The 12132-nt window shown below is 47.5% G+C and overlaps 1 protein-coding gene across 1 annotated transcript in view; it reads left to right on the forward strand.

The window, feature by feature from the left end:
• Window positions 1-400: 400 nt before the first annotated feature.
• ITGB3 (integrin subunit beta 3) overlaps window positions 401-12132 on the forward strand; it is a 49305-nt gene continuing 37573 nt past the window's right edge. The window contains exon 1 of the mRNA XM_078065878.1: window positions 401-480. Coding sequence (XP_077922004.1) covers window positions 414-480 — 67 coding nt within the window. The 5' untranslated portion in view covers window positions 401-413. The remainder of the gene's footprint in view (window positions 481-12132) is intronic.

The following is a 12132-nucleotide window of genomic DNA, read 5'->3' on the forward strand; positions in this document are numbered from 1 at the left end:
ACTCAAGGTACAGAGGGAAGTGCCCATTCGTTCGGGTGAAAGAGGAAGCCATATGCGCGTCTTCAGGAGGTGGGACGGGGTCAGGAGAGGGGCCCCAGGCTCCCGGTTTTTCTAAGCACACCAAGCGTCCGGGCGCGCCCACGACCCCACTCCGGTCCCAGTCTCGGCGGGTCTGCGGGTCCAGGCGGATCCCGGCGGGCGGGGGCGAGGCGGGGAAAGAGCCGCCGCGGTTTCCCACCGCCCCCTCCCCGGCGCAGGGTCCGGAGAAGCGCGCGAGGGGAGGAAGCGCGAGCCGGCGGCCCGCCCCGTTACGTCCCACCCACCGCGTCCCCTCCCCCGCTCCCGCTGCGGGAAAAGTGGCCGCGGGCGCCGCCGCTCACTGTGGGGCGGGCGCCGCGGCGGCAGCGGACGAGATGCGGGCGCGGCGGCTGTGGGCCGCGGTGCTGGTGCTGGGGGCGCTGGCGGGCGGCGGCGGCGGAGGTGAGTGAGGCTCCGGCGCGGCGGGGACGCGGCTCCCCCCGGAGATCGCGCCGCGCATCCTGCCGCAGCCCGAGTTGGCGGACTTGGAGCCGGGCAGGCGGCCGGCCGGCCCCGCGCGTCTGCGCTCCGAATGCGCGAGGCCAGGCTGGGGCCGCCGGAGCCGGCAGCCGGGGACCTTTCCGGCCCCGCGGTGACAGGCGTGAGAGGCCAGCTCGGGCGGGTGCTCCGGGACGTCGAAGCCCTTGGCCGAGTCAGGCGCCCGCCCGGGGCGGCCTGGGCGCGCGCGGTGTGGCGGGCGCACCTCCCGGGCGGCGCGCCTCGCAGGTGGTCTGGGGCTTGCGGAGACCGGCTGGCCGCGGTGGGCACGGCGAGCTGCGGCTTCCCGGGGCTGTTCCCGCGCGCTGCCAGAGGGATGTGGTTGTAGCTGCTCGGACGAGCGTGTGTGCGCGCGCGGGTGTGCCAGCTTCTCGACATTACCCTCTCTTTGTGTTACACTTTCTCCCAAGTTCTTTTCTTTAAGTCTTTTTCCTTGGTGGCTTCCCGCGGGAGCGGTTCGGAGCAGGGCGAGGGCTCTGTCTCCTACAGTGTCCCCGGGTGGCAGCCGTGCCTCTGCTGCCGGGACAGACCCCGCATCCGAGAAACCTCCAGCGTATGCGAGGAGCCACAAGAAGGGTCCCTGGAACTGGCTTGGATCCCTGGCTTTGTCTCTCCTGCTGCTGCACGCCCTATGTATGCCAAGACAGTTGGCATTCAGCCTCCTTGGTGCTGGGGAGCGGGTGGAGGGGCAGAGGAGGTTACAGCGCAGGGATGCTGCCCGTGGTCCTTCCGGAGCCCTGGTTACCTTCCCAGACAGAACTCTGGCTCCCGTTCCTCTGGGGCGTTCCCCTGTCGGGGACGCACAAGTGTGCATATATGTACTTTTAATGAAAAGTGTAGTACTCATTGTAGGACAATTTAAATCCCGCAGAAGGCAGTAAGAAAGTTAAGATTTACTAAGTCCTTATCAAAGATAGCTATTCAGAAATACTTTGATGATTGCCTTCAAGATCTTGTGTGTGTAAGAGATTATACAGGACAAGACAACAGTATCTTTTAAAAACACTTTAATGAGGTATGATTGACATACAAATAACCCTATATATTCAGTGTATATGACTTGATGAGTTTGGAGATACATATACACCCATGAAACCATCACCACAATCTCTGAATGATGTCTTGGTGGAGGAGTTACAGATAATATATAGGGGGCTAAGTTGTTTTTGCTGAAGCTTCCCATGTGATAGATGCTCAAACAGGTCAGCTGATATCTTCAGCCTACAGTGAGCAGCCTGATGACCGTGGTACCGAAATACAGATCTCCAGCCTTGTGCCCTGGGAGGTGTTAGAGAGGCAGTTCAAATGCTGCCTGATGTTAATGGGGGCAGTGGAGCTGTCTCCTCCAGATGCCTGCTCCCGTGAACTTAAAACATTTGTTGCTTTTCTTTTCACCTCTACAGCTTTCTGAATTTTGAATGATTTCTGAGTCTAACCATTGTATTTTCTTATAGTCTTAGAAGAAAGTAAAATAACATAAGATAGAGCCTAGCATGGCACATGTTTCAATATTAGTGAAAATGAAGAGTGTACGTTATTTTGGTATCTGTCCCTCCACCCCTCACTCCTAGTATTTTTTGTTGATCTGATACAGAGTTGTAATGATCCATATAGGACTCCACTGCATTGACATACTTTAGTTTGCCATATCCTTTGGGAGATCTGTTCACAGATTCGTCGTTATGATTGGGATGATTCCAGCTGTATGACGAGTTGTACTGAGCTAGCCCCAGGCTCCTTCTGAGAAGCAGGTTGGAGTAGTGTTTCAGAGCATGGGCTCTAGAGTTAGATCTCCAGAGTAAGAAGCCCCCAGTAAGAACAGTTTATATTTGAATCCCCTCCCCCAGGATTGGTAGCTGGATTGCAGGTGTTGTCAGATTCCTGGGGAAGCAGGTGGTAGGAGGAGAATAGAAGAGGGGTGTTGGTACACACAGTGTTGAAGGGACACAGAGAGAGCTGGGTGGTGGCACAGAGAGGTTGTCCCAGAATAGGAGTCTGGGATGGGGAGAAGAGAGGCTGTTTGAGAGTAGAATTGAGTTTTGGAATTTATGTCCAAAGACGATCTTTTTAACTTCACCCAGGAGGTATTGGGTTTTGTGGCTTCCACCTATATAAGTCTGTATTCTAACCTGAGACCTAAGGGATAACAAGTTTTGTTTGCTGTCACCATCTAAGTTGATTAGTTCTGAGCTGAAGTGCTAATTTCTCCTCCTGAGTTTATATCCTAAAAACTCTCCAAATGAAGCCCTCTGCCTGGAGAGACATGGCAGGAAGGCTTGTTGGCTGGGGAAAGGGACAGTTATGTTTTTTTTTTTTTTTTAAGATTTTATTTATTTATTTGGAGAGAGAGAGAGAGAGAGAGAGAGAAGCAGCATGAGAGGGGAGAGGGTCAGAGGGAGAAGCAGGCTCCCTGCTGAGCCGGGAGCCCGATGTGGGACTCGATCCCAGGGCTCTGGGATCATGACCTGAGCCGAAGGCAGTCGCTTAACCAACTGAGCCACCCAGGTGCCCCAGGGACAGTTATGGTTTAAAGCCAGCCAGATGTGGGTTTAATTCTTGATTTTGCCTCTTATTGGCAGTGTGACCTTAGGCAAGTTACTTAATCTCTTGGGACCTCAGTTTCCTCATCTGTAAAGTGGAGAAAACAATACTTCAATGACTGTGCTAATTAGAAAATAAGCATCCAATAAGTGATATGTATTATTGCCATTATTCTTGTCCATGGTATCTACTGTGTATTGGAGACAAGCTATTACCGCTTCACACATGAGTGCAACCTGGGCTCGTGGAATGAGACCGATGGGGCCCCTTCTCCCACACCTAAGTGACATTCCCCCACTGGTGGTTTGGCATATCTCAGCCCCTCTCACCCAGCAAGAACCCACACAGAAGAGACCAAGGAGGAAGAGGCACATACATGTGCTTTATTGACTAGAAAACCTTAAGTTCTGCCTCTGGGGAAAGAGGAAAGTAAAAGACATTCACAAGATTTCAGGTTCTATGAGGAGAAGAACATGTCTATTTTGTTCAGTGCTCTAAGCCTGATGCCTGAGACATTTGGCAGCCAAAATAAATTCTAGGGAATGCTATGAGAAGGCATCTAGAGGTGATGTGCCTCATTGTAAGAAACCCAATATTTGAATATCTGCATTCATTCACAGAGGATCCTCAAGTGCTCCATCTGGGCATTCTGGAGAATTTTAGAATATAGCTGAGATCATGAATTCTTCGCGAATTTGGATCTCTGCACTGTGGTGCCTTAGACCTCTGTTTTCAGGGGACCCTCTGTGAATTCTCTGCCTTTTTCTCCCTCTCCTGGGAGGAGACACACAGGAGGGAAGCATCCTCCTTTACCCACCTCAAAACTGCAAATGGTAGGGGTCTCCTGGGGACGGCATCAGATGGGGCAAGGAGGCAACAGTGAGGAGGGGGAGACTGGATATGACTCTGGAATTTCCTAATAGAAATTCCTCCTCTGCAACTCCCCACCCCATTCAGGATCTCTGGTTATCATCCCCTCCCAGCCCTACGAATCCTTCTGCCTCTGTTGGCAGAAATAGCCAGGAAGCATGCCCACAGGAACCACAACTCATGAATCAGCAGACAGATAATTAACTGGGGGAATGACTGAGCAGCTTCAGGGAGAAACCACTTGGCCTGACCCAGCCCCCTCTGATGCCCACAGCTGGCCTGCTACTTCACCCCATGGCCTCCCCTCCCTTCCCCCAAACCCTGGCCCTATCCTGAATGGGAAGATCATTGTGCCTGAAGGAACTCAGGTCGTGAGTGGCAATGCAGGTGGGAGAAGAAAAATGACACGGCCTATCCTCCCTGTGTAAACTGCTGCCATTTATTTAAAATGTGAAACTCTCTAGCCAAAAAAAAAAAAAAAAAAAATGTGTAAAAATCTCCTTTTTTTTCCCCCATGCACACAGTATCTCCAGGAATACTCTTTTTAAAGTTAGGTTTATTGAGGTGTAATTTACATGCAATAAAACCCATCCTTTTTAGGTGTACAGTTTTTTGAATTTTGACACACGTTTGGTTCAGTAACCATCAGCATAATCACGATACAAAATATTTCTGTCACCCCAAAAGGTTCCCCATTGAGCTCCTTTGTTATCAGTACCCTATCCCCACCTTTAGTTCCTGGCAACCTCTGATCTGTTTCCTGTCCCTACGGATCCACCTTTTATGGAATGTCATATAAATGATGTCATAGGGCATGTAGTCTTTAAAGTCTGGCTTCTTTCACATAGCATGACACATTTGAGATTCACCCCTGTTGTTGTGTGTATCAGAAAGCAAAGGGTTTATCCAAGGCTACTTCATCTTCCACGGGTATTGAGACAGTTACCCTGAAAGCAGGGGGACTATATCAGTTAAACCCGGATGCAGCTTTCAGTTCCTAAATTTTCTAACTGGATAAATGCATTTGGGCCATGTTTAAGCCATTTGATTTCCCAAGTGCTATGTAGTAATATCTTCAGGGTATTGGAGAGGATTTTGCAGCAACCTGCACTTTTATCATTGGTCTGGAAAGCAATGTGTATTTTGTGGCCAAATATGGTATGTCACAATCCTTGGGGCCAGAAGCTGTTAAGTAAACCTGGGGCTATTCTACCTTTAAAAAAATTTTGTAGCATCTCTGAAAATACAAGTCCTCCTTTCTGGTTTTCAGTCACATTGTCACAAAAAGACTAGTCTCCCTCTCCCCATCATTTCTTAGTTCAGTTGGTGAAGACATTCCAACACTCAAGGAGAGAATGAGGTGAACTTTTTTTTTTTTAAAGGAAGTTGAATGCTGGAGAGTAAAATGGCTGGTTCCCCTTTAATTCTGTTCTCCCATCATGTTCACTATTAATCAGATGATGTGTTCTATTCAGATTTTCTTCCTTGTGTACATAATAATCCTTATGTGTGTCTGTATTCCTTACCTAAACTTGTATTATTATTATTATTATTATTATTATTATTTAAACTTACAAAAGCCACTTCCTTTCATGCAGAAAAAAACCCAAACCTCAGGTGTGAAAAGAGCTGCGGGTCAGGAACTGAGAAACCTATATTCTATTCCCACCTGTGCAGGCTTTTTCATCAATTTGTGGTGACTTTGCACAAGCCATCTTCCCCCTGGGCCTTAGGTACTTGGTGTCTCAGGGACACCTGCTCCTCCCCACCTTTAAGTGGAGAAGTTTTTCTTTTTACTAATTCGTAACATGGTACTCCAGGTAAAGATTTCTTTGGGGAAAAAGAAAAGGGAGGTCTATAGTTAAAAACAGCCTTGAAAAACTTTGCACCGGAAGAGAGCTCCAGAAGTTTGGCAGAAGGCACATCCAGTAACCACTTCAAAAGTCCCTGTAGTCAACCTTAATTTCTTTGCTAACTGGGATTCTTGGATAGAGAAACCCGGGCCTATGAGACCCACCCATGGTTGGGGAGCCTACATTTAGATGAATGCCAGGTTAGAAAGTGAGACAGGACAGAGGACATTTAAAATCAGCTTTAATTTTCTTTTACCTTGTAAATGTAATTCAGTTTGTTGTGTAAAAAAAAAAAAAAAAAAGTCAAGCAATGCAGAAATAGAATAATGCAGAAAGTACCAAGTCCCTCGTAGTCTTGTCCTTAAAGATAAGTGCTGTTGACAGTTACTCTAGTTTTTTTCCTATATATATCACCATAAACAGTTATTTATCCTTACTGTTATTTCTCAAGTAAGATCATCCACAACAGGATCATTGTCACTGAGTAATATATCCTAAGCATCTTTTTATGTCAGTTTGTATCTTTCCATTATTTATCCTAAGAGTTACAATTCTAGCCAGCACGCATACTGTTATATAGATGTAGCAAAATTTACTTAACTGATTCCCTGTTGGCAGACAGTGGGATCATTCCCAGTTATTTGCTACTACAAATAAAACTGCAGGGGATGGCCTTGTTCATTGTTTGCACCTTTGTTCAAGTGTTTCTACAGGCTCAATTTCTTGAGCTGAAGCTGCTTGGTCAAAGGACATGAATATTTTACATTTAAATTTTAATAGGTTTTGCCAAATTGTCCTCCAAAATGGTGGGAGCAATTTGCCTTCCTACCAAGATAGGAAGTGGGGGATGGGGTGGGGTGGGGAGCAACGAGGACTGGTGGCATCGCTGTTGCCTGCTCTCCATACCCACCAGACATCAACTGCAGGAGGAGAAGTAGCAGAACTGGAGTGCTGGATGCCAAGGAGGTCACCAATAGGGCACTGCTGGGCCGGGCCCCAAACAGAGCTTGGTATGGGTTTGCTTCTTCTCTATACTGAGTGAGTCAGATGGGAGGTGGGGCCCGTGCTGATAAAATTTTCCAGAGCTGGAGAATCAAGTCTCCACTAAGCTATTAGGAAGAAATGGACATTTGTGCATTGTGTGTGTGTGAGGAGTCTTGGGCCCTGGGATGCTGGGCCTCCTAGAGCATTAGTCATCCGTGATGCTTTCTGGCTGGAATATATCCTCCCAGGGCTGGCCGCACCTTGAAGATCTTCTAATCCAACACTGTTTGCTTTACAGAGAAGCAGAAAGGGGAGACCCTGAGAGTTGAAGTGACTTGCCCAAGATCATCCAGCTAGTTTCGGGGCATTGGTAGGGTCTAGTCCTGGGGGCTCTTGTCTTTTGGCCCGGTGATTTCTTCAGCATATCCTGTTAGATGCAGAGGGCCTGGGGAGTCTAACCCTGAGGCGGGGCTGTGGTGGGGGTGGGGATGGGCATTCCCAAGGCAGGAAGCAGTTAGAGTGAAGGTAAGGAGGAGGGAAGCCAACATTTACTGAGTCACCACCGCAGGTGGTTCTTCCGCTTAAATTATCTCATTTAATCCTAACAACGAGTGAGGTAAGGATTAGGTGCATATTTGGGAGCATGGGGAAAGGAAGCAGCGGTTTGGGGTCTCCCATGCTTGGCTGATGTGGCTGCATTAGGCCTGTTAAATACTAGGGAGCAATTCTGAGTCCTTGAATAGAAAGTGAAAGAGTCACTGGACCTTTGAACCCCAGGGAGATGACAGGACCTGCCCGAGGTTACACAGCCAGCGGAATAGCACAGGTGTCTTTGGACTTGAGATCTGCCTGCGGCTCTGCATGTCTTCCCCGCCACGTCCACTGTTACACAAGAATCATGTTCATGGTTTTACCTCCGCTGCCCCACGGTGTTGCTCAGGGACTGGGTGTTCATTTTATGTGACAACCATATGGAAGACAGGACTCTGTCCGAGGCGGGCCTTCTGCAGTGTTCTGCACATGGCTACCGAATTAACCCAGTTGGAGATGATCACCAGGTGTGATCTGGCTTCACTTACAAGGGCAGGGCCCACTGGCTGAAGAGTCAGTGAAAAGGGTATGGCCAGTGATCAAAACATTTGAACTTTGTCCAAGGGGATCCACTTGTTGGGGACAAAATCCATCCTGTCTTTCTGCCCTGCCCCGCATGCCATCCATCAGTAAGGCCCTGGCACGTAACTAGGGTCTGACCACACTATTAACCCCGCTGCACTCCCAATCCAAATCCCTGCCATCTGTTGCCTGGATTACTGTATTAGCTTCCTAATTGGTCTCTTTTTGTGTTGTTGCCCTTATGTCTGCCTTCCTCTGAGTGGCCAGGATGATCTTTTCTCTGCTCACCTCTGCTCAGACTCCCCTAGTGGCTTTCCATCACGTGGAGAATGAAAGCCACGCTCCCTTCCGTGGTTATAGCTTCTGTGTGTTCTGGTCCCTGACCACTACTCGAGCCACTTCTCTGCCTCATTCCTCCTCCCTCTCTCTTCCTGCTATTTCTTTAACGGGCTGAGGTCCATTTAGCACTTGTCGTGATTCTTTCTGGAATGCTCGTCCCTAGATCTTCCCGTGACACACTCCTTCATATCATCTTGAAATATCAACTCAGAAGTCTTTTTTTCTGAAAAAAATTTTTTTATTTGAGTTCAGGTGACACACGTTACGTTAGTTTCATGTGTACATAGTGATTCGACATCTCTGTACATTATGCTGTGTTCACAAGTGTATCTACCATCTGTCACCAGACAGTGCTGTTACAATACCATCCACGACATTCCTTATGCTGTACCTTTTATTCCCAAGACTTACTCGTTCCATGACTGGAAGCCTGGATCTCCCACTCCCCTTCACCCATTTTGCCCGACCCCTTACCCTCCTTCCCTCTGGCAAATAGCACTCTGTTCTCTGCATTTACAGGTCTGATTCTGCTTTTTGTTTGTTCATTAATTTGTTTTGATTTTTAGATTCCATATATAAGTGCAATCATATGGTATTTGTCTTTCTCAGTCTGACTTATTTCATTAGCATAATACCCTCTAGGTCCATCCATGCTGTCACAAAAATTGGCAAGATCTCATCCTTTTTTATGGCTGTGCAATATTCCTGTGTGTGTGTGTGTGTGTGTGTGTGTGTGTGTGTGTGTGTGTTTTACATCTTTATCCACTTATCTATTGATGGACACTTAGGTTGCTTTCATATCTTGACTACTGTAAGTAACGCTGCAATAAACATAGGGGTGCATATATCTTTTGGAATTAGGGTTTTTGTTTTCCTTGGGTAAATACCCAGTAGTGGAATTGTTAGATCATATGGCGTTTCTATTTTTAATTTTTTGAGGAACCTCCTTACTGTTTTCCACCATGGCTGCACCAATGTACATTCCCACCAACAGTGCACGAGGGTTTGCTTTTCTCCACATCCTCACCAACACTTGTTATTCCTTTCCTTTGTGATTTTAGCCATTCTGACAGATATGAGATGATATTTCATTTTCGGTTTTGACTTGCATTTCCCTGATGATGAGTGATGTTGAGCATCTTTTCATGTCTGATGGCCATCTGTAGGTCTTCTTTGGAAAAATATCTATTCAGGTCCAGAGAGGCCTTTCTTGACCACCTTCTCTAGAAGGGATTCCTTCCTCTCATTGATGCTATTCTTTAGCTCTGTTTTCTTTTTAAAAAGCATTTGCCACTGTTTGAAATTGTATTTTGTAGTGTATTTTTTTTGTCTTCTTTTTTGCACTAAAATTTAAGCTCCACAGAGTAGGAGGCTTGTTTCAACCACATGCCTCCAGTGTCTAGGAGAGTGCCAGGCACAGGTAGGTGCTTGATGAATATTTGTTGAGTAAGTGAATGAATGAATGCCAACATCACTGATGTATGTTAGTAGAAAAGTATAAAGCCAAAGTACCCACTTTCCCATTATCTATAGATGGATTAACCATAGCAGTTTTCATTCCAGGATGGCTTTTTTTCAATCATGCAAAGTATTTCAGGGCAATGTTCCTCAAAATCATGTCATATATGCTATGGAAATGCAAACCCATTTTGTATTAGCTTCTTAGGGCTGCTACAACAGTGTGGCTTAAAGTAATGGAAATTTATTCTCTCTGGAAGCTAGAAATCTAAAGTCAAGGTGTCAGCAAGACCATGCTTTCTCTGAGACTCTGGATAGAATCCTTCCTTGCCACTTACTATCTCTTGGTGGTGGCTGATCCTCTGGCATTCTTTGCCTTCCAGTTGGGTTACTCCGATCTCTGCCTTTGTCATCACGTGGCATTTTCTCTGTGTGTCTGTCTTCACATGGTATTTTCCCCTTACAAGGACATCCGTCATATTGGGTTAGGGCCTCCCCTACTGACCATATCTTGATTACATCTGCAAAGACCTTTATATCCAAATAAGGTCACAGTCATCAGTACTGGGGGTTAGGACCTCAGCATACCTTTTTGGGGGCACAGAATTCAACCCATAACACATTTTAATATTGGTAGAAGCAAATTATACACCAATGTCTTCTGATGTTACATACCATATTTAACTGTGATGTGCTTAAAACAATTTTTTTTTTTTTAAATCCCTGAAATTAGGATGCATCCTACATCCATAGTCTTAGGTATGGTGAAATGTGGTCATTTGGATTGCCTGCCATTTTGAGTAATGCTTACTGGAGCTTTGTGCTCAGAGGTATGTGTTACCTTGAACTCCACTTCTCCTGTCTCCTTCCCATTCCTTAGATTACTGAGCTGATGCTACATGTAATGAAGGAAAAAAAATAAAATAAATTTTCTTAGCAGCCTCCTCTGGAAGAAACCACTTGTGAATCCATATGGCAGTGAGCATGAGATGTTTTGTTCTTGGATGACTCACTCAGCCAGGTGACTGCAATGGAAGATCAGGCATGGCCTGAGTCACCCGGTGTCCCCATGGACCTAATTGGGAAGTGACCAGTCAAGGGAACCCAGGCCAGAACTCCTCTCTGGCAGAGAGGAAGATAGGCTGTAGTATATGCAGTGTGCATCATCCTCCCTTCCCACTAAACACCTCTCCACTTGACTTAGCGCTCTCCTGAAATTCCGTGGCCTCACTAGGGTGGCCCGTTCCTGCTTTCTGACATCCTGTCTCATTGGACAGCACGTCCTCAAAATAGCTCTCATTGACGCATTATGACTTCCGCTTGTTCCAACTCCCTTCCTTGTTCCCCCCCTTTTTTCCCTCCATTTTTCCCATCCTTTGTCTCTCTTCTGGTTCTGTGATTTGGGCTGATGTGCCAAACCACAGCCTTTCCTTCTGCTGTCCAGGCAAACTTTCTGGCAGTCTCGTCTAGCTTTTCTAATGGGCCTCCTCCTCCCTGCCAGCCCTCCTAGGTTGGATTTTTGAACACTAATCTTCCTGACTCCATTTAGAAGTTAGATCTGACAGTTGATCATTTTACCCTCATCTGGTGCTTTCCGGCTCTGTGCTCCCACCGCCGCCCCGTTCAGGGCACGCTCAGCCGTGTGTATCGTGCAAAACACCCACCTACCTTAAACAGCTGGGGACTCAGGATAAAAACAACGAGGGCAAACACAATAGCAATGAGAGCTACTGGAGCATCAGCTGCCTGTAGTGAGCCCTTCCTGTGTGCCCGCCCTTTGGGCCCAGAGTTTGACAGGGATCGGTTCATTGAATCCCTACAGCCACCCTGTGAGGACCAGGTCCCATCCACCTTGTTTCCTGGCTCTGGCTAAACCGTGGGAGGAAATGGGTGGTGGGGGTGGTTAATTCTTTTCAATGACAAAAGTTCTGATGAGGATCACCCCTTTTCCAGCGGGGCTGAGTCTGGGCCCTTGAGGCTAAGCAGAAACATAGCCTTATGAATGACTGGAAACAGAAGCCCAAACTCCTTCCACATGTTCAGGAAGGAGGGGTGGCCTCAGAGCTGCAGCTCATTGAATTGGCATGGCCCAGGCGTAGAGACTTCTGATGAGTCAGTCCCTTTTAGCCACTGCAATCCAGAGAACCTGCCCTTGGTGGCAGGTCTTGGTGGGGGTTATCATGGGGGGGATGGCTGGTTCACACGAAATCAGCCTGTGATTCACTGAGAGAGGAGGTAAAGGGAACTGGCTGACACAACTCCCTAAAGAACAAATCCCAGCAGCTTGTCTCAACTTCTGGGGTCAGGGGCTGCCCATTCACTGGGAGGGGGCCTGCTGTTATTTATTTCCCATCTGGCAAGGCTTTCTATTGTGGCTACAAGTCAAGGACTCATAGGC

The sequence above is a fragment of the Halichoerus grypus genome, chromosome 2 (assembly GCF_964656455.1).
Source record: "Halichoerus grypus chromosome 2, mHalGry1.hap1.1, whole genome shotgun sequence".
In the NCBI taxonomy this organism is placed as follows: Eukaryota; Metazoa; Chordata; class Mammalia; order Carnivora; family Phocidae; genus Halichoerus; species Halichoerus grypus.